General features: G+C 43.5%; 1 protein-coding gene across 13 annotated transcripts in view; it reads right to left on the bottom strand.

Annotated features, from left to right (window-relative positions):
• FGGY (FGGY carbohydrate kinase domain containing) overlaps window positions 1–22,937 on the bottom strand; it is a 411,376-nt gene that overhangs the window by 62,769 nt on the left and 325,670 nt on the right. For 11 of the 13 annotated variants that reach the window (XM_036829988.1, XM_036829956.1, XM_036829998.1 and 8 more), the window contains one exon: window positions 19,153–19,247. The exons of 1 other annotated variant lie outside the window; for it this stretch is intronic. In XM_036829988.1, the coding sequence (XP_036685883.1) occupies window positions 19,153–19,247 (95 nt within the window). Of the gene's footprint in view, window positions 1–17,185; window positions 17,278–19,152; window positions 19,248–22,937 lie in introns of all 13 variants that reach the window. One more of the 13 variants, XM_036830014.1, reaches the window with a different exon arrangement.

Here is a 22,937-nt window from a genome sequence, read left to right as displayed (position 1 = left end):
ACTACTACTAGTAATAATAATAATGACAAAATTAATGATAGCCACCTCTCACTTTTGGTGAGCTTATTGTTCAAGGCAAAAGAGCTCAGAAAGGCAGATTTGGGGCTCAGATGTAAGTCTTCTGATGCCAAGTCCAGAGTTTGCTCCACCCACGAAAGATGGGTCTCTCCAACAAGATCATAGCATGCTCCCAGCTGCGGCAGGGGAGAGAGGGTTACGGCACCAGCTCGGCATTCAGATGGTGTGGTTTTTAAAGTGACTCAACATCTGCCATTAATTAGAGTTCCTGTTCCCATGGTGATGGTTTATTATTGCTAGGCTGATAAGATGGCCAATTCAAGAATACTATCTTCCTTCTTTTCCCCCTCACTCTCCAGCATAGATTTTTCTCTTTTTTTCCTCCTCTCACCTAACATAATTGATCTTTCGCAACAAGGTAGGAGGTGGTGTTCCTCAAACAGGGACACCGTGTTGGATCCCTGGTGATAACCTTCGGAATTTTTTCTGTTTTGCTTAATGCAAAGGCTCTGTCAGACCAACTTGGATTCATCTCTGACATTTATTAGCTCTCTTATCATGAACAAGTTAATTACCTTCTTTGGGCCTTATTTCTTCATCTGGAATAAGGGGTAAGAAGGCCTAAACAGCAAGGTTCTTTTGAGAATCTGATGTACCAAATAGGAAGATGCTAGCACAGAGCCTGGAACGTGGTGGATACTCAAGAAATGGTAGCAGTTGTGATAATCAAAATAATAGCAATAATAATTATTTACAAAGAGATGAGGTGAGACAGATTTTGGGTTGGCAGTTGAGGTCGTTTTACTTTCATTCATTCATCAGTCATTCAAATTTGTTCTTCCACTGAAACTGTTGTTCTTTACAGCCCTTAACCCAAGATACACGATATACTTATTTGTATTTAACTGCCTCTTACACTCGACTGTAAATGTGATGAAAATTAGTACAATGGTTATTTCACACATCACTGTACCTGGGGGGATATTTGTTGAATGATGTACAAATATTTACCAAGCAGTCCACGTCAGTCTTTGTGTTAGGCACTGCAGATATGGAAATAACTAAAGCAAGATATTTACCCTTGAGGCATTCGCATAAGGAATCTGTGAAAACTGACAAAAAATAAAGGAAATGGGGCATTCATCCCTGACTCCAAAAGGTTTTTGGATTTTTTTTGAAATAAATCCAATGACATAAATGGAATTAAATCTTTAGTAATCTCCTAGCACAAAGCACCGATGGGGGCGTGGTATGGCTATCTCAAAACTCTCAATGCCAAGAGGGATTCAAACCGGTGGTGTTAAGCCCCCAGAGTAATTGGAAATTCCCTTTGAAACATACAGTTAAAAAAGAAAGAAAGAGAAAGAGAAAGAAAGGGAAGGCCTTTCAGGGGGCTAGCTCGCTGACCACCCCCCCCACCCAGGACAGTCTGACCCCCTCTGCTGGTGAAGCAAGAGGTCAGATCCTCAGATGGAAAATCAATCTCCAAGAGTGGCCGGATAGAATTCCACGACACGCGGTCTATTCCCAGCCAAGGAGGATGGGGTCCAGAGGCTTTAGCTTCCCCAACCCACTGTACCCGATCAGGCCAAGCCAACAACTCCTCCAGGAGCACACGGCATCCGACAGACAAGCAGGCGCAGGGGTCCAGCCAGGAGCCCTTGAACCCACCTTCCTCAGTGGCTTGGATCTTCCATTGTGAAGTTACTTTGTTATTGTACAATACTATTAAGTATTCGTGTTAATTACCTTAATATATCCTGGGTTATTGCCTCTGAAGCGATCGAGTCCAGTGCTTCTTACGTTCAGTTGAGACCCTCTAAGGGGTCATGCCGTGCCATGGGGAAAGGGAGGGGGTGACACGGTGAGCAGGAGACACGGCTCAGCTTCTATCTGTTTTGTACAGTGTGCTCCCAAATGATCCACTACTTTAAATTGTTTGCAAACCAGAACCTAATTCTTTCAGTGTAAAGATGAGGAATCTGAAGCCCAAAGAGGTAGACCTCTTGTCCCAGGTTATATATCGAGTTGTTCAGTAACAGAACCGACACTGAGGATGGGGGAGCTCATCTTTGAAAAAGAGAGAGTAACTGAGAAGCACAGGGACAGTCTGGAGTGAGTGCCAGTGTGAACAGGGAAAGCTGTTTTCAGAGACAGAGCTAAGAACCAGGTGGTCTTGGGTCGGATTTTACCTGCTAAGGGCTTCCCGTCCACACCCATCACAGCAGCACCCTTGCCTTAGTGGCTGGCTCCCTGGGTAACCAGTCTGCTCGGCCAGCTCCAGGGAGACCACAAATTCTCTGTCAATTTCACCTCCGCTTTGGTACCACACACGTTTACACAGCACCTGCTACTGATTAAGGGTGAGGAATTCTGGGATCCTTCCCTGGAAGCTCACACCCAAGTGGGGTAAGCAGACATGGAAACATCTAAGGGCAGTGCTAGAGATAAGCACAGGTGGAGGTGGGGGAAGGCCTGACCATGAGGAAGTGTCCCAAGGCAACTTTACAGATGGGTTCCAGTATTCTCCCAGTGAGCAGGCTACAGGGTCAGAACATCAACCAAGCGTATCTTACTAGGATGTGACCTTGGGAAAGTACTGAACCTCTCTGTGATTTGGCCTCCTTATCTGCAAAGATCTCCTTATCTGCAAAGCACAAGGAATATCAGGACCTCATGGGATTGTTGTGAGGTCTAAGTGAGTTAATCCGCAAAGTCACATACGCAATGACTGGCGAAACTACATGAACACCCTCTGCTATCCTTTTAGGAGCCCCTTGAAGAGAGGGGTCCCAGCTCCCCACCACATCACTGGACTCACTAAAGCCTGCTGCTTCCCAGTCGTCTAAGCACTTCCTCGAATCTCCACTTTAGGATTGTCTATGAATTTCTCCTCTGTAAACGTCTGTCTATAGTAGCTAGTCAGCTTACTAAGATGAAGACAACTGCTATAATCCAATTATCTAAACCAGTCTGGTTTGTCAGGATTCCTCCTCATCAGAGATGCTGACAGGTGAAACTGACATGGCCAACTTGGTAGGAGTTTCAGTCTGATCAACTGCAACACACAGGCTCCTTCGGCCAAGGTGTCAGCTGAGGGCGGGGGGAGGGGCGAAGAGGTAGATTTTGAGGTGGGGTGAGGTGGGTTGCTTGCTTCCCATATCTCAGTGGCCTTGTCTCCGAAGGTGCCTTCTTCATCCTGAAATTTTCAAACCTGATATGTTATAACACTCTATAACACAAATGCACTCTAGTGAAACAGGATAACTTCCTAGGGGCATTTAAAGAGTGTCCCCTTATATTTCAGGGAGGCTTCCAAACTGTTGGAGATAAATAATAAATCTTTGTCGTTACTCCCAGGGTGAATTAATTTACAGGCTTTTTTCTTAAGCAGGAAGCACTATTATTATCTAAGAAGCGCTTAATGTTGTTGATTTTAAGTAAATGAGACTATTAGCCTGCAACATTTTTTTATAAAAAATGATAGAGTCAGAGGATGTTGGGCCAAGGATGCTCCCAAGATTCCTGATCAAACTCCTAATGATTCCTTTATAGCTGACAAGCCCCATTCCCTATCAGCTGTGGTCCTTATATATCGAGCTTTCTCTTCTGCTACTCCCGAACTGGGATGCTTTCCTAGGAGTTGAGTTGATGTCTTTCTGTCTGTGTAGCACCTCTATCTGAAAAGCCCACTTCCTGCTGCTTCTCTGCTCATCCTAAGTTAACATTTCCACTTCAAGCCCTACTTCTTATACAAAGCCACACTTCTCTTTTCCTGCTTGTAGCTGTTACCAGGGAGCAGATTATGTTAATGGCACTCTCTGGTTTCAGGTTACTTCATTTTTATTTCTCTAGCCTGTCAGCTCCTTGAAGGTGGGGAACCTGGCCTTGCTTTTCCTCTTTTTCTTTTTTAAAATTGTAAAACATTTGGCCCTCTATTACACTATCCACTACTTGGAGGTCACCAGTAGAAACAGCGTGTGCTTGGAGACACAAAAACCTGTATTCAAATTCCAGCTTGAATATTAACACCCAGTGTGACCTTGGTTAAGTTCTTTGAATCTCTGAGTCTGTTTTCTCATTTGTAAAACTGAAAACAAGAAACTTTGCACATAAACCTATTGTGAGAGTTAGGTGAGAAAGGCTAAATATTGATTCTGCAAGGAAACATCTACAAGAAGACCAGAGCAATATGAGTTATGCATGTAGCTTTCTTATAATTTGCTTTGAGATAGGAAGAAAGCTTGGAAAACCTTGAGTAAAAGATATGTCTCAATAAACATAAGCTCTGAGACATATAGACTTAAACTCCTAATGCCATTACTTAATAGCTATGTGACTTTGGTCAAATCGCTTGCCCTCTCTGAGTCTCTATTTTCTCATTTGGGTGATGAGAATAATCACATATGTAATATAGTGATTCACTTAGAATGGTCCAGAGTTCTGGTTCAAGAAAGAGGAGTTTCTATTCCTTTTGACTAGACACTACCTGGAACTGTGCCTGGCTCTGACTTGTAAATCAAGTTGTGTCTCCTGAGAGAGGTGCTAAGCTACCTGTGGCCACTGGCCTCAATGCCTGACTCAGAGTGGGCTTATTCAGAGCTGGGTATTCACTAAAGTTGTTAACGTCAATTTCTTCTCTTTTGGGTGTCACTCAGTCAAAGTGAACTGCTCTCCATGATAACCGGCCACCCTTTCTCCTGTTGGCCTAGCTCATTCCGACAGGGAGAGAGAAGGGGAAGTGGATTTGCCGTAAGGACTGACTTCTCTTAATGCTTAAAAGTGACTGTATCAATCAGAGTCCAGTCAGGAGAAGCGAAACCACTCTAGGTCATTCAACAAAAAGAACTGAGCACAAGAAATTGGTTTCATTGATGACACAAGAAACCAAGAAGCCAAACAGATGATACTGAAGGAACTCAGAGATCGGGGATGGCAAAAAGCCACTACTCCTCTTAGGGATCAAGAGATGATGGGAGGTAGTGGTGTGGCCAGAGCCGGGGGCTGACCATGTCAGGCTGGAGCTGAAACCAAAGAAGGGCTGAGTGGTCAGCACTGGGACCTGAAGGGAAAGGCTGGGGGCTGGAATCACACAGGAGATGCAGTTGCTGCTGCAGTGAAAGAGAGAAATGACCTGACTTCTCCCTGCTTGCTTCCTGCAGGTCAGTCTTCCATCAGCATCTCCCACTGGCCAAATCTACTCAGTGGCCAGTTTCCAGAGAGCCTGGGAAATATAATACACAGCAGGGCAGGCGTGAATAAGCTATCTGAGAGCAAACAGGCAGATGAGTGGCCCAGCCATCTCAATAATATACATAAAGCGCTAGAACAACGTGTGATTTACAGTCAGCTAATAATGATAGGTATCATAAATATTACTCTAGTTTTGTATAGCTCACTGAAAGTTTATTCACACCAGTAACTGTGCTAAATACTCTCTACATATTATCTCATTTAATCTTCACAACAATCTTATGAGGCAGGCACTCTTAACAGTCTCATTTTTACAGTGAGAAAACCAGCTTAGAGAGGTAAAGGGACTGACCTAACGTACAGCTTTAGCATCTGAACTCAGGATTGGAGCCCAGATTTATGTGACATCTGAGTCTGTGCTCTTAACTATGGTCCTATTTATTGCTTATAATATGAATCATACTGCTAACAGTAAAAGGGAGGGTACTAGATAAGCTGAACATGAAACTTCTCATAATTACTGGGAGGATATTTTGAAGACCTACGTTTCCAGGACTGAAAGCCTAGAACACTCTGGGAACATAAAATTTGCCCTTAAAAAAAAGTAGAGATTAAGAAAAAAATACATCACTTAATGCAGTTTATAAAAGTCCACGGCTTTTCCCTCTTGAAGGCAACAGTGTATTTTCGCTAAGAGGATGCCAACTTCGGTGGCCTCTGAAGGCTTGCTGTTTACTGACATTTGATAGGCTTCGACATCTGTTGCCCTTCTCGACTGATGGGTGCTTCATTTTAGCACTTCCCTGATGCCAGGCCGGGAAAAAGCTTTAGTACTGAGGTCCTCTGAGACGCTCCTAGGTCAGTGACGCAGCTTTGTTTGTGAAGCTGCCTGAGGGAAGGAGTATTCAGGGAAGAGTGGTAAGGGACATGCCATCCATCCACCATGCTGGGTATTCTCAGTTCTACCCCTGGGGCAGGTGACAGCTCCAGAAAGTTATAAGGCCGGGCAATTCTTGACCTCAAGTCAAGTTTCAATGTCCTGCTCTGGACCTTTAGCAAGGTAGTATAGGATGAATTCTTCTGCTTCTTCTGTAAAGTTCCATGGAATGATTTCTTGGTTTGTTTTTAAAGGAATGGCAATCTTAGAATTTGGTACCAGGGAACTGTGGTATCTTTTGGAAAACTGGTATACTTCCTTGACTCTGTGGACACTATATGACTTGACATATTTCCAGTTTTGTGTTGGCTGCTGGGAAGCTCAAAGTAATCCCCTTATTTATGGGTCAGAGACTCATAGGCCAAATCTGTCCCACACATCTGCTTGGTCTGACACTCACCAATGCAGGGTTAAAACAATTTGAATTACAATGTCCTTAGGCAGAGTATACATTCTCCAGTCCGGTACAGAATGAAATCATCTTGTTCTCTGCTTGTTTACATGGCCTACCTGGTATCTGCAGGCATAGATACATTTGAGGACCCCCTAGTCTAAGTAGTTGGTGTATTATCTTCCTACATACTTTCTAACTTGTGAGTTTTATTTTGCTTAGTTTTATTCTGCTTAGTCATTTATTATAAGCTTCCTCAAATCCTTTATGGAAGAGGAGTATGAATGATAAAAAAATAAACAAATTGTTTTCTTCCCTAAGCAAAACTGCCAAGTTCAGTGCAGGCAGCTGCATCCCCACTGCGTCCAAGGGCTGATCATTCCTGGTGAGTCACTCTCGCCTGCCCCACCTGCCCCACCTGTTAAAGGGTTACCACTGTCACAGGCTCAGCCCTATCATTCCTTTAAACAGGAGTAAGGATTTCTTCCTCATTAGCAACTGAGGGGCCTGGACATAATCAAGTGACCTCTGCCCTATTTCTAGCACATAATATGTAAAGCCAGCTCTAGGTGCCCTCTGAGACACTGGGCAGCAGGGGATATGCAGAGAGTGGGCCTGGAGCCGGACCAGCTAAATTGCAGCCCTCCTCCCCAACTAGCCATCCATGTGACCTCAGGTCAGCTTATCAGTCTTGATGCCCCAATTTCCTGCTTTATAAAGTGGGACAATGCTACCACCTACTTTACTGGTTTTTGGGTAAGGATCAAATTAATACAGGCGGGCTTCCCTGGTGGCACAGTGGTTGAGAATCTGCCTGCCAATGCAGGGGACACGGGTTCGAGCCCTGGTCTGGGAAGATCCCACATGCCGCGGAGCAACTGGGCCCGTGAGCCACAATTACTGAGCCTGCGCGTCTGGAGCCTGTGCTCCGCAACAAGAGAGGCCGCGATGGTGAGAGGCCCGCGCACCGCGATGAAGAGTGGTCCCCACTTGCCGCAACTAGAGAAAGTCCTCGCACAGAAACGAAGACTCAACACAGTCATAAATAAATAAATAAAAGAACGTGAATTTCTTTAAAAAAAAAAAAAAAAAAAAAAATTAATACAGGCAATATTAATCTTAGTACTTTTCTGCATGCCAGGCATTGTGCTAACTGTGCTTTCATGCATAGAATATTTGCAGTAACTCAGTGGGGTCAGTTAATATGGAACTGAGGATCAGAGAAACTAAGTACCTTGCCCAGCCAGGCTGGTTCACATAGCTAGCAAGCCAAGGAGATGCCATCACCTTGAGTGTAGCAAGGTGACTTAGTGGGCTACTTTCTTTGGCCGCATTTGATTTCCTCTTATCCCGTCCACAACAGATTCAGCTCATTTACCCTCTTCCACCCCCCAAGACTTGGCAGGCAGTTGCCATAACACGACTGAGCTCCAGCAGTTATTACTAATATTTATTGTGTTGAGTTGAAATGGAGAGAGATTTGTGCAGGATTGAGGCACATGCTCCTTCCTCTGCTTTCAGAGAAGGTATTCTACTGCAAAGATTAAGAGCCAGCCCGGTTCACATGCCCCTCCAAACAGAGTTCCAGCTCTATCACCAACTAATCCTATATGGCCCAGTTCAAATGTTGCCTTCTCAGAAGCACCTTTCTATTTCTAGCCCTAAGACAATAGAAGACACTCCTTCCTTGGTGCTCTGCTCCATTATCCACTGTATAGCAACTGTAGTTAAACAAATAAGAGCCAACATTAAATAGACACTATTCTACTTTCCATGCACTAACGTGTTTACCTCTTACAACACGAGTTGTGAGATAATATACCTATGATGCAGATATTACTGTTATGTTTTACTGATGAGGGCTCTGAGGCACAGAGAAATTAAGTAACTCACTCAAGGTAAGTGGCAGAGCCATGATTTGAGCCCAAGCCAAGGCGCTGTGTCTTTGTCATTACATTTAGTGTTGACTTTTTCATAACTGTATATGTCTGTGTCCACCTCCTCCCCACCCGACCGGAACTCCATGGGCCCCAAGATGTGTTTAAATCTTCTTTGTCCTGCTACCATCTAGGACTGTCCCTGCCATGTGGCAGCCTCTTGCTGATGAGCCTTGCCTCAAAATATTAAATAGGGAGCCTGATCACCGAGTTGAATCAAGGCCAAGACACATGCCTTTTCCAGATGTAGCCCACTGTCATCTGTCAGCCCAGCTATCACAGCCCACCCTACCTCCAGCTGCAGAGGAGAGCAGAAAATGCATCCTGACATCACAGGAAGGACCCAAGTAAAAGGTGCATTGATGGGGGCAAAAACAAGCCAGCAGAGTGATTAATTTGGCCTCCCCTTCAATATTATGTTTACACAAGTTGATTATATAGCACTTAATTACTAATTTGCCCTACTTAAACCAAGAGTGTTTTTAATTTTTAATGAGATAAGGGAAGAAGATGCCTTTACTTAGTAAGGAGCAGCTATTTTATTTCCTTCTCTTGTTTTGCCCATCCAATTAATAACATTTCTAAGGAAATGTATCCCTCTCATGAATTCTTTCTCCCCATCTTCTTCCCCCACCTCCCAGATTTAAAAAGAGATAGAAACAGACAAGAGCCACTTAGAAACAAACTGACTTCACCTTCTGATCCGGCTGGCTGGGCTGGGAAAGGCCTTGTAAAGCAGAGTAACATGGGACCCATAAATGGTGCTGTCTGATTTTTTGGGAGTTGGGGTGTGTCTATTCCCAGAAACCATGAATTGGTGGTTGTTACCAATAACAGAGAACACAGCCATAGGTCTCCAAACAAGGCAATCCCCCTAGAACCCTACATTGTTTCCTGGGTATTAATGTCAGATAATTTTAAGCATGGCCCTAGGGCAGCCTATACAAAAAACACAGGTTTTGGAGTCAGCTCTGGATTTAATCGCCAGCTCTGCTACTTGTTAGATGATGGATCTGTTATTTAAACTTTCTCAGCCTCAGTTTCCTATCTGTAATGGTGAGGTGAATAACCTACCTTGCAAGAATCAAATGGCATCTCAAGTACCTTAGCACAGTGCCCAGCTCAGAAGAGGCACAGTTTTCTTGTCTTTAGCAGAAGGGAAGGCAGAAAAAGGAAAGCAGGGATAAGTGGGTCCCTTTTGAGCACCCTAGCCTGTCTGTCACCTGCAGAGCTGACAGATCTGATCAGTGTTACTCAAAGGGCCCGTCCATAATGACATAAGGAGTTTGCTCCAGAAAGTAAACAAACACCCTGATTCTCTCACTGGGAACATCTTGCTACGAACAAAATGTTGTAATTGATTTACATTCTGATGCAAGTCCCTTATCTCATTGCAAATCTGTAACAAACCATTCACAGCTTGGCCTCTGGTCGCAGACAGACCTGCACAGCCCAGTCTGGATGACTATGGAGGACAGCTGCATTCGCTCCTAAAGACCCCCTCCCACCCTTCTCTGAGCTGAGCCGGGCTCACTTGTACGGACTATATCAATGAGCTCTCTTGCCCTCTGACTTTGACTCCAGCCAGTGGGGAGCCCGACCGTAAGTCAGAGAGCCGGAGGAGGATGGGAACAATAATCCAGCTCTTCACTTCCAGGGTCACTGGCAAGCCAGCTGACTCGGCCGCCCCCACACAGCCCTCTGTTCTGGGGCTCAGGGGCTCCAGTAACTGTGCTCTCCCTTCACCTCTTAAGGTCCAGCTGTTACAAACCCCAGCATACTATATCCTCCCTTGTGATTTCTCCAGGGCCGGTCCCCAGTCTGTAAATAGTCCCTCTACTAAACTCTCTAAAACTACCCTAATTTGAAGGTAACTTCTGTGGGGGCCTTGACTAACACAGGGACATTTTAATGTACATTCAAATTCTAGTTGTCTGCAAAAACAGACTCACAGACACAGAGAACAGATTTGTGGTTGCCAAGGGGGAGGGGGAGTGGGGGAGGGATGGATTGGGAGTTTGGGATTAGCAGATGCAAACTAGTATAGGATGGATAAACAACAAGGTCCTACTGTATAGCACAGGGAACTGTACTCAATATCCTGTGATAAACCATGATGGAAAAGAATACAAAAAGGAATATATATATGTGTAACTGAATCACTTTGCTGCACAGCAGAAATTAACACAACATTGTAAATCAACTACACTTCCATAAAATAAATTTTAAAAATTCTAGTTGTCTAAAAAACTGGTACTAGTTTTTTAAAATAATGGCTATCACACTCAGCCCCAGAGGAGTCCACTTCCATGTATGACCAAGTTGAACAATCCTCAGCTTTGAAATCCTAGGCTAGGCCTTGGATTCTGGCTCCATCCATTTCTAGCCATGGGCTTTGGTAAGTCACTTAAACCCTCCTACCCTGTTTCTTCACTTGTAAAATTATGATGATAATAGTATAGGAAATTTCCTTATGTATAACTTTTAACATGGTACTAAATTTTTAAATGTTCAAATTTCTTTGATATGCATATGATGAGAGACATGCCATCCAAGTTTCTACACACGTGGTACTTTATGGTTCATTGCAGCGTATCAAACACCTCCAATAAGCAACTGTAATAATGGTATTTCTTCTTTTGCATACTTCTTGATCATTGGCCTCAATGATGGAACCAAAAGTCTTTCAGAGACTTCAGTAAGACCTCTAAACATTCCATGACTCTGAATCAAACTTTGTCCAGTGGTATGTGGTATGTATGTGTATATGACTGTGTGTGTGTGTAGTCATTTTTCAGAACTTTTTCCTAATTACAGACAATTCCTGATTTAACTAAAGGTCTTGTCTTCCCTCATCTCTTATTTGGTTCCATACCCTAATTTACTGTGTTGAATATTAAATTTATACAGCATGGATAATCTATTCATGACATCCTAGAGTAAAGGGAGAAAAAAAAAAGTCCTACTTATTCATTTCTGATTTATTCCAACTAAGACATTTATTATAAAAAGTAAAAGCATAAATGATCATTAGAATGAGGAATTAAGTACTTACAGGCATTCATTTCTACTAAATAATCTAACATATTTTTTCAGATTTGCACCAGTATAAAATGTTGTCTTGAACAAAATGAAGTCAAAGAGGTAGGTAAACTTTATTTTAGAAATACAGTTCTGAAACCCTTCTAAGTTTCTAAAGTACTCAGTAGATGTTTGGCCACTGTTTTCTTTTATAAAAGCCCAAATCTTAAGTTCCTGAGTAAAAACTGCAAGGGGAGGGAGATATTTGGAAAAAATATTTGTTAGCCTAAATCTTTGTGTTAATAACAATACTATAAAAAGTGTCGTTTAATTAAAGTTCTTAATTAAAGTGCTTTTTTATATATATCTGTATAAAAAGTAAATGGACAGATTATGATTAAATACAAATAAATAAAACAAAACACTACTGGGAGTATGGTATGAAGTCTTCTCCAGGCAAAGGAATTAGAAAATTTCCAAACCAAAGAGGGTACATTTTTTCTTTTTATTTCTATGTCCCATACTCAACCAAGCAGTGAGGCTAAACATGTGCTGCTGATATGTTCTATAAACCATACTACCCTGTAGAAGCGCAGCTAAAGTGCTATACTGGAATCTACACTTTTTCCGAGCAACAGATATATATTTACTGGAATATAAAGAACATGGTTTGATGGAACAAAAAGAGCATGGACTTTGTATCAAGCAAAGTCATATGACCTCTCCATGCCTCACTGTCCTCATCTGCACAGTGGGGACTGTTAACATCCACTGGTTGATGCAAGGATTCTATGAATGACAAAGGATGGAAAGTAACAGGCCCTGTTCCAGGATCACCCTGTAAGGAACAGGAGAGTCAAATGTCACATATCTTACAAATTGAAATAATTTCCTAAAAATAGAATTCTAATTTTGCACTAATTTTTGACTTTTATATCCATGGTGCCATTCTGCCAATTGGATTGGAACAAGGAGATGTATAATTAATCAGAACCTGAATTTGTTGTTGGCTTTTTGTGTTTTTTTTTTTTTTTGAGTGGGAGCAATTCTCAAAAAGATAAGAATGTACTGTTAACCAGGTATGGCAATAAGTATAAAGAATGTTAGGACCAGCATCGCATTCTTAATTTAACCCTTCTTTAAACTATTAATTACCATTTCAGGTTTTCTGTTGATTTTCTATGAGGCACTCACATATGGGACAGGATACAGAAAATCCAATCAGAAACCTGAATCCATTTAATTAGAAACCAGAATCTCCTATCTCCTGAAACACATGCTTAAGCAGCAAAGGGCAAAAGGTTACTTAAAAAAAAATGATAGTATCAGGACCATATGTGAAATAAACAGGATTTTAAGAGACCTGGGAATGAAAGCCAAATGAAACTAAAATTCACAGCAAAAGATGCCTTATACACAAGGAATGTGAGCCCTGAATTTTCACACACTATTGGTGGGAGTATAAAGTGCTAATATGTATCAAAATCCTAAAAGTTAGGCAAACTTTTTGACCAAACAACTATACCTCCATAATTTAGTTTGTGTAAATAATTTAGGGTGTGGGCAAAAATTTAGATACAGAGACGTTAGTTGCAGCATTCTTTAAAACAACGGAGACAACCTAAGTATTCAAAACTAGAGGACTGGGGAAATAAGTCATGCTATATAGCAGGGGTCCCCAACCCCTGGGGCCTCGGACCACTACTGGTCCGCAGCGTGTCAGGAACCGGGCCGCACAGCAGGAGGCGAGCGGAGGGCAAGGGATCGAAGCTTCATCGGCCGCTCCCCATCGCTGGAATTACCGCCTGAGCCATTGCCCACCCACCCCCATCTGTGGAAAAATTTTCTTCCACGAAAGCAGTCCTTGGTGCCAAAAAGGTTGGGGATCGCTGGTATACTATGGGGCAGAAAATTGTACAGCCTACAAACATGATAAATAAAGATGTTTACTATGTATTTTTGGGTGGCGGAAAAAAGGCTACAAAACAATATGCATTGTATGAACGCAGTTTTGTAACTTAGAAAAGTATAAAATGATTTAAAAGTATGTAAAAAAGATTACAAAGATAGAAGCCAGAATCTAATATAGTGGTTGTTTTAGAGTAGTAATATCAGTGTTTTCATATTTTTCTTTCAGCTTAACTGAATTTTCTTATTTTTTCCCAATGAACATGAATTAGTAGTTGTATTCCAGAAAAAGGAAAGAAACCCAGCAAATTAAGATTGAACGTGCCAAGAAATGGCATGGTTTCATATTTCTGAACATCTATTATATATCAGTCTTTCCAAACCTCCAGAAAGCAAGATCATGGTAATCAAATTCACTTTGCAAAATGTAAAACTGGTATTTATGGTGACAGGAAGCCAAACAGGACTAAAAAACACAGAAAGTTGACTCTCACAAAATAAAACAGAATGGAGACGTATTGTATAGCATAAAAAAAATAACAGGCTTTGAAGCACATCATAGGTGATGAATATAAACTGGCTCTAAATGAAGTAAATTTCATGAAAAAGAACAGAAGGAGAGGCTTCAGCTAAGCAGTGAGGATGTTTGCAAGGACTGACCTTGAGGGTAGACCACTGCGGTCAGCGCGGATAGTTTATCCTGTGGGCACACATTACAGAAAGGGTGAGTAATCACCGCTCTCCACTGGCCACTTAGATGCATTGGTCTGCGAGACACAGGAGTCTGTCTGGAACGTGACAGGGAAAGTTGATGGTGGGAACGCACGGAGTCAATGGTTTACAGAGGCGGCAACCCTCACACCGTGGGAGGAAAAAGGGTTTTGATTAATTGGTTGATTCCAAGGGCTTATTTTCTTTACTCTGGTACTACCATTAAAATGATGGCTGAATTCATTTTGATCTCTTGTCACTGTCTCCTTCTGCTGATTTTTGCTTCAGATGCTTCCTCTACTGTTTTTTTTTTGGGGGAAGGGTGGGTGTCAAGATAAATATCAATAGCACAGTTAGAATTAAAGCTTATTTTATATAAATAGTCTTGGGGGGAAAGAAACTTTCTTTTAAGATAAGACATTACGGGAAGCTAATGACATCTGCAGAGGGGCTGAAGGAAGCAGAAAGTGGAAAGCCATTTTGTATTTCTGCCTCTTTGCCATTGGATTGAGTTTTCTCTCACGGCATCTTGAAACTGGTTTCTTGTTTTATGTGTCCTTTGCATTTCTTAGCACCTCTCTATTGTCTGTGCTTACGAAATGTAAGCATGTTGATAGTTCATAAAGTGATTTTTTTCCAGTGTGTTAATTTCCCAGGGCCTGGGAGCCTAGAGAATTGTTATGGGATGCTCCCAACTTCTAATTATAATTATTTGCTTTCCAGGATATTCAGAATTTGAGAGGATCACTTTGGAGCACACCGATGGCCAGAGGAGTGATGGGTGACATTCTAGGGATGGGGGAGTGGTCAGGTGGAAAGGCCACAGATGCCAAGACTGCCTGGATAACTATAAGGAGGGAGGGAGACTTCCTTCCTTGCATCCCCTCCCACTTACTCAGTAGGTGAACTTTTACCATGAAAATGGCATCTCTGTGATTTGATTCCATTTTATCAAGCTGCAGATACAAAGACAACTGCGACGTGATACTTGTCACACTGTCTAGTGGAAGAATAGTTTTGAAAACTACTAAAAGGAGAACACCATTTCTGGAGAGGGACAATTCTTTAAGATATTATTAGTCATTCTACTCTTTAATGCAGATGGACGGCTATAACTACCCTTTGTGAGATCCTAATTTGGAAAGGGAATAGCAGGAAGACTTTAGTTGTCTAAAGGAAGGGAGGGTAGGAAAGGGCAGAGGAAGAGAGGGAGAGAGAGACTCTGAGGATGAGAATATGAACGGATAAATGAACAAGAGGTGGAAGCAGGAACTGTCAGCAGGCTTCAAAATTTGGAATAGCAATGGACCTTGTACTTGACCAATCTCGCCCATTAATACCCCCATCAGAAAGTTCCACCCACTATCCCTTTCCCTCCAGCTGATAAACTTCCCCCAGAATTAAAATATATAGAAGTTTGCAATAGCTGTAAGTAAAATCCACATTTCTAAGTCCTTCTGATCTGTTGGTACCGCCAAAGGAAGGTATAGCGCTCTACCCCTGGCTGAAGTCATCCATTCATGGGCCTAGGAAATTGGGAAACCCTGTCTCCCTGGGCACGTAGGACTCTTCCCTAGGTCTGCAGCCTGGGTCTTCTGGAGTCTTCTTAGCCTTTCCTTCATCTGAAGGAAGATGAAGGAGATGACTTTCCTTCATTCTGAAGGAGATGACTCTGGCTGAGTCTACCAAAGTCTGCCCATCTAGATAAGAAGTGAAACCCTTTATCCAACGACCAGATGTGTGGTCTGTGAGAAGACAAAACATCTGGCCTGCTGGAATCATTGAGCTGCTGGCAAGCTCTGCTCAGCTTTCTTACAGGAAGGAGTGCCAGGCACCCTGAAGATCAAGCTAGGATCTTTGAAGTTCAAAGAAAAAACTGTGTTGAAGTTCAGATTGAAAAATATGAATCACAGGGAGGAAGTAATTCTTTTTCACCTCAACTTGCCAGAATCCTGAGCTGGTCTCCAGGCCTGGGGCACATAGGTTGGCACCTCTTCTTTAGAGAGGGGTGAATGAAGCCAAGTTGACATGCATTTACATTTCCAAATATAATCATTATTACAATGTTGACAATTATACCTGGGCTTCATGGAGGCCACTGAATCTTTCAAAGGCTCTATCTCAGCAGTTCCACAGGAATGGCAATTCTTATTTAAACATTTTTTAAAAAGGAAATAAAACAAACAAATGAAATGAGCACCTGGAGAGGCCAAGTGACATTGTTTGAAGATGTACAACAACCATGCACAGAGGTTAAGACCACACGGATTCCCTCAGGCATGTGATGACAGGTAAGATTCAGGTCTCTGGCACCTGGGGGCTTTCTTTACTAGATTACAGTGGCTCCTAAAAATAGTCAGGAGAGGCACATAATTCCTCGGGTTGAATAGGAGACATGGACTTGTCTTTAAGATGTTGTGAGCCTTGCAGCTGCTACTCAAGTCAACAATTACAATTTTCGATCTACCATATCTTAGATACTGTTCCAGAATATTAAGGGAAAATATTATGTAGTGAAGAAGATGTCAGTGTGGGATGAAGCTCAGTTTCCACTTAGGAGAGGATGTGAGTGGAATCTTCTCAGAGCTAGAAACTCCAGATTTGACTAAGATGTCAATGAGGTGCCACAAGGCATGGTATGAAGTATCTGATAGAGCAGTCAGATCTTGTCACACTACTCTGTTTCAGTGGCAGACTGTCTCCTGATTTGTGACCAATGACATTTCTTTTCAGGAAATTCACCTTTGAACATTTAAGAAGCCAAATTTTTTTTTTCAAGAAAAAAAAAAAATTAGGCTAAAGTAAAAAAAGAATGAAAATCAACAGAGGATATAATCCAGAGAGACCTTGATTTCAATTCTGCTTCTGCCCCTTATTAACTGCAGCCTTGGGCAAATTTCTTGAAGCCTCTCTGAGCCTGGGTTTCCTCATATATAACACAGGAATAAAAAGCCTTATCCCGCAGGCATGGAGACTGTCAAGATTCAATGAGGTGTCTTCATCTGCTTGGGCTGCCATAACAAAATATCACAGATTGGGTGTTTAAACAATAGAAATTCATTTTCTCACAGTTCTGGAGGCACGAAGATCAAGGTGCCAGCATGGCTGCTCTGGTGAGGGTTCCCTTCCCGGCTTGCAGATGGCCCCCTTTTTGCCGTGTCCTTACATGGCAGAGAGAAAGTAAGCTCTGGTGTCTCATCGCATAAGGGCACTAATCTCAGCATAAAGGTCCCACCCTCATTTCCTCATCTAATCAAAATCACCTCCCAAAGGCCACATCTCCAAATACCATCACACTGTGGGGTTAGGGATTCAAATGTGAATTTTGAGGGGACAGAAACTTCCAGTCCATAATATGCATTAACCTATGCAGGGCCTTAGTAAGCAACTCTACTGTTTTGTTTTGGCAGTTATGCTTTGTCCCAGGAAGTGCAAGGCACCTAGTTATGAGAACATCTTCATAAATCAACACATTAAAATAATAATTGACAAGTCACTGACATTTCAACAATAAATAAACATCTCCATGTGATGTTCCTGAGACAGCACCAGAAAATCCAGAAAAAAGCTGAAAACTCTACCATCTTTGTTTAAAAACTCCAGTTAAGATCCACACGCATTCATGAGTGGGTTCAATTCTTTGGAAGGGATATTTCACAAGCATCAACTTGAGAGGCTTGGGCAGGATGCCGTGCACCACACTTCCCAAAATGTGGCACAAAGAGCACAGATATTGGTATCAGACTCTTGCGTGTGACCACTTCCAATAGTGTACACTTGAGTTCCATAATCTTTCTGGATCTCTGTTGCCTGTGTGGGTTGTGAGAGGTACCAGGAAGGTTATATGAAAAGCACCTAGCATAGTTCTTGGTACGTAAGAGTGTCACAATAAATAAAGCTCTCATTACTGGGCTACTGGTGGAAAACCTGGCTTCTAGTCCTGACTTTGAGACCGTGGGCAAGTCACTTAAGCTCTCTGGTGCTCAGCTGAACAAATATTTCTTCAACTTTCAGTTACAACTTGGGAGCTAGACTTCTTGGTTCTGGCATTTACTAGCTGCTTCAACGTAAGCCAAGTTATTTAACTTCTTTTTGCCTCAGGTTCTTCAACTATAAAATGGGAATCATAGAGCTGTTGCGGGACTGAACGTGCATTCCTGGTCCAGAGAAAGAACTCATAATGTGCTCCTGATTATTATTACAGATAAAGAAATGGAGTGGAGAGCAGAACGGTCAGGTTACAGAACTAGTTGGAAGTCAAGCGAGGGTTGACTTCGGAGCTTGTGCTTTCAGCCTTAAACTATACTGCTTCTCTACCTTTTTTGTAAACCTATTGTTAATCCTATTATTTTACCACTCAAAGTCTCTCCATAAAACCCACATGTGAAATGTCTTTTGCAATTCAGTGGTAGGAAAAGCTTTGTCTCCCAAAGAAACTAGTATGCTTCCTCTTTTTGAAAATAAGAATTATGTAACTTATCATGTGTTCTTTTTTGTCTTGGCTGCCAGGAAGCTCAGAGTCAAACTGTCTGCTCCATCATTGCCATCGAGTTGTTTCCTTCTTCCTATATCTTTGTTCCTTATTTTTTCTTCTAACTCCCTTTTACTAACATTTTCATTTGTGTCTCTTGTTGAAAGAGACCTCATAGGTATTTGAAAAGTGGTGGGTGGAGATGAAAGAAGCAAATACAAATCAGAAATTCACATGAAAAATTTGTTTTGTACCTTACCTGTTTCACTTGCTAGAAGAAAAATGGTCAAGGGGAAATTCAAATGAAATAATATAAGAGCTATTTTAAAGGAGAAAAAAAGAAAACCAACAAAAAGACAGAACGACTGACAGTAACGGAGGCCAAGTCAAACGAAAACTGCAATAAATATGTCTGAGGCTAGAAGTGTTTGTGCTTTCCCTGGCTGGAACCTATCATTTCTTAATTACATCCTGTGTGTGCTTTGCAAGACGTGCACTGCTGTCAAGAGGAAGAACAGTCCCAGACAGGGGAGGGGCCGCGGCCCACCCCTCGGTCCTCACGTACCTGCACAGAAGCGAAATCCCCCGAGGCACGGGCCCCCAGAATAGCAGCACCCAGGAGAACAGGCTCCACCTCTTGCGACAGGACCACAGGCGTGCCTGCGCAGGACAAGGCCACACCTTGGTTAGGGAGTAGTCGGGCCAGGGGCCACGTGGGGAGCCGGCCAGCAGCTCCAGCGGCACAAACACCTGATGTAAAGGCAGCGGCAGTGCTCCCTCCCCTCCCCCTTGCAGTTCCCTGTTCTTTGGGATTACCTGGCTCTAAAGGACTTCCCTGCCTCTGCCTGCCGCTGCAGTAGCCAAGGGTCCCCTGGAAGCCAACACCATATATCTATATCTATATCTGTATCTATATCTATATCTACCTATCTATCTATCTATCTATCTATCTATCTATCTATCTATCTATCAATCATCTATCTATCTATATGTATCTGAACTCAGGAGACCTTTCTGCCCAGGTTTTCCAGGCTTCTGCTAGCTGCTACCTGCCATTTCAAGTAGTTAAACAAACATTTACAAAGCACTCTGCGGGGCCAGTGATATAGAGATGAATAAGACTGTCCTGCTCTTCAGGTCTCAAAGGGGAAATGGATGAGAGAGAGATAAAGCCCACACAGGGGGTTGGGTTTCCAACTGAGATGCACTAAGGAAAGGGAAGTAGTGAGAGAGGGTGTGATGAATCCTTCCTTCAGGGGCCTCAGAGTACAAGCCAAAGCCCTTACCAAGGCTGACAAGGCCCTCCAGGACCGGTGCCACTTCTTCCACCCTGACTGGCTTCTCCTCTCCTCCGGGCCACACTGCCCGGCCTCCTTGCTCTTTCTTGAATCTGCTTCAGGGCCCTTGCTTGTGCTGTTCCTTCTGTCTGGGTCACTTGCTTCCAGACGTCCCCATGGCAACTCCCTCCTGCAAGTCTGTGCAAACATCCCCCCCCCCAACTGCGGCTTTCCTGACCATCTGAAGTTAAATGACAACTTACCCACAACATCCCTTACCCGCCTCATGATTTCCTCATTGCCTTCCAACACCGTGTTATTACTTCTCTTGTTTACTGTCTGTCTTGCCTGCTAGAACATAAGCTCCATGAGGGCAGGGACTTTTTGTCCACTGCTGAATCCCTGGAATTGAGAGCTGCGTCTAGCGCATTGTAACTGCTTACATGATGAATGAATGAATTTTCGAGATGGGGAAGGGGGTCAGAGCAGGGGAGCTCAGGATTAAACAAGCATTTGAAGGATGAGTAGGGGTCCACCAGGCAGGGAGGAACACTCCACATGACAACTCCCAGAGGCTGAAGGTTCACAGTGGACTTAAGGTGAATAGGAATAAGTTAGAATTCTTAGTATTTTATATGTGTGTGTATATGAAAAGAAACGTACATAAAATATAAATATATTTGCTAATCAGGAGATGGCAGCAAACTCCACAGAGGTAAGCTCTGTGGCCAGACCTATGAGATCTTCCTCTACTCAAGACATTATTTTTCCAAAGACTGGATTGCTCTTCCTATCTTTTCTGGCAAGAGTTCCCTGACACATCCTCCTCTGTGCTCCCACCATCTCCTAACTCATTGTCCTACTCCAGGGCTGGGGCAGCTGCCCCAGCCGTCCCAGACAAAGGGGGTGGAGGACAGAATTCCCACACATATCCCAGGGGACTTAGGAGTCCCAGCACCACACTGCAGGGCCAGCACTGGAGACTTTGCTGACAAGTATCAGGTGGGGTGGGGTCTCTGGGAAAAGCTCAGACCTGGTTCCACTAGCCCTGTGTCCTTCAGCAAGTCACTTAAACCCTTTAGCCTCAGTTTCTCCCTGTGTAAAATGGGGATGATAACAGATTTGCTGTGAGGATCAGTGAAAAAGGGCACATATGGGGCTTAACACATTTCCTGGCCTATGATAAGCCCTTGAGAGTGGTGGCCGCTATTGTTAGGATGAATCTCAGTGAGAGGTGAAGCCCTCCTCCATGCACTTCATCTGGGTTGGAAAGTGGACCAGCAGGGAAAGGATGGGGCAGGTGCCCATCAACCATCCAGAGGATCAGGAAAGACACCAGGCCACGCGGAAGGGCTGTGTTGGCTGCATCAGGAGAGAGCACCGCAAGCTTTTGCAGAGTCTGGGGATCATGGGGACGGGGGTGTGACCATGACCATCCCACGGCCCTGGGACTTTTTAGAAGCCAGCACTCCATATGCTGCTCGCCTCCTAGCCCTCCTTACCCTGTCAAAGCCTCACTGGTCTGAGCAGGGAGGAACTACTCACAGGCCCCTCTCCTCGGGAACGGGAAGCCAGAGGAGCCGGGTGGATCCCCCATCAGCTCTCCAGTTGCAGCCCAAAGTGCTCTGGAGCCAAGCTGCCAGGGTTTGAATTCTGGCTTCCTCCCTGCCTTAGCTGTGTGATCCTAGGCAAGTTACTTAACCCCTCTGTGCCTGTCTTCCCAGATGCAAAATGAGGTTAAAATTCCATTGATCTCACAGAGTTGCTGTGAGGGTTAAAAGTGCTTAGAGGAGGCACTTAAATTGGCATTAGCTATTATGATTCTTAATGTTTACCGCATCTCAGTTATTCCCACCCTCTTCTCACCTCGGCCCCAACACCTGTTCTGGGTCCTGGGACACTGCCGTGTGGACAAAGTCTGTAGCCCCTTTGTCCTCCGGCCACATCCTGGACTGAGCTCGTCTCCAGCCACGTGGCCCCTCTTCACGTAGCCCCTCAGTCTCAGGTGGGTTACCTGCTGCCCCAGCCCCTGCAAGTCTAGGGGTGGTCAGACTGCGAGCAGCCCCACGGTACTGCCTGGTGACCGGGGTTTCCCTCAACCCTGCCCACACCTCTGTAAATAGACCCTTTATTCGAGTGTTCTCCAGTTAATCCAATCTGAGTGTGTCATCTGTTCTCTGCCTGGATCTGACTCACACTGCCACCAGCGTCCTCTGGGTACCCCGGCCTCGCTGGACAGTGGTCAGAGCACGAGAGCACTTTTTCTGTTTGTAATGGCCCTCTTGGCAGGACATTACTGTTCTTCTTTGCATGCCCGCACCAAGCTCAGCATGTGTACTCAGAGAATGAATACATGAAGGAGTAAATGAGTGAAATAATGAATAAGGCAGGAAGAGGGAAACCCCTACTGAAACTGCCAGAATTCTACAAAACAAAATTTAGGAGGAACATTTAGTCCCAAGTCAGTGAGGGAAACCTACAATTACTTAGTACACACCAAGTATTTCTTGAAACCACAGTTAACTATATGCCCAGGGTACAAGGAGATTCTTCCTCCTCACGTAGAGGACATTTCCCAAGTTGGCAAAACCCTACTCTCCCTGCTTGCCCAGGGCAGGAGCAAACTGTTCCGCAAATGGCAAAGATTTGCTTACAAAATATTTAACTTCCTTTTTTTCTGAAACGCACCACCTTTTTGGCGTGGGGCTGCCTTCAGGGAAGAAGTGAGCTAACATTCATTGAACACCTATTTTAAGTGAAGCACAGAGATTGGTGTTCACAAACTTGTGAGTATTAATTCCTCAGCATGATCTATCTGAGGGAAATAATATTGTCTCTACCTTTCAGAAGAGGGAAATGAGGCTCAGAGAGGTAAAGCAACTTGCCCAAAGTCACAGAGCTGGTCCCCTGCTCTTTCCATTACTCCACTCTTTCTCCAAAGCATCTCCCAAATTCCATTGTGTTTTTCACATGTATTCCTGAGAATCATGTACCAGGTCTATGGTTCTTTCTACAGCTTTCTTTGCAGGAAAACTAGAGCAATTACAACGTTTAAAGGCACCAAACACTCTAC

The sequence above is a fragment of the Balaenoptera musculus genome, chromosome 1 (assembly GCF_009873245.2).
Source record: "Balaenoptera musculus isolate JJ_BM4_2016_0621 chromosome 1, mBalMus1.pri.v3, whole genome shotgun sequence".
Lineage (NCBI taxonomy): Eukaryota > Metazoa > Chordata > Mammalia > Artiodactyla > Balaenopteridae > Balaenoptera > Balaenoptera musculus.
The sequence above is the reverse complement of the archived record's forward strand: the minus strand, read 5'-3'. Positions and strand labels throughout refer to the sequence as shown.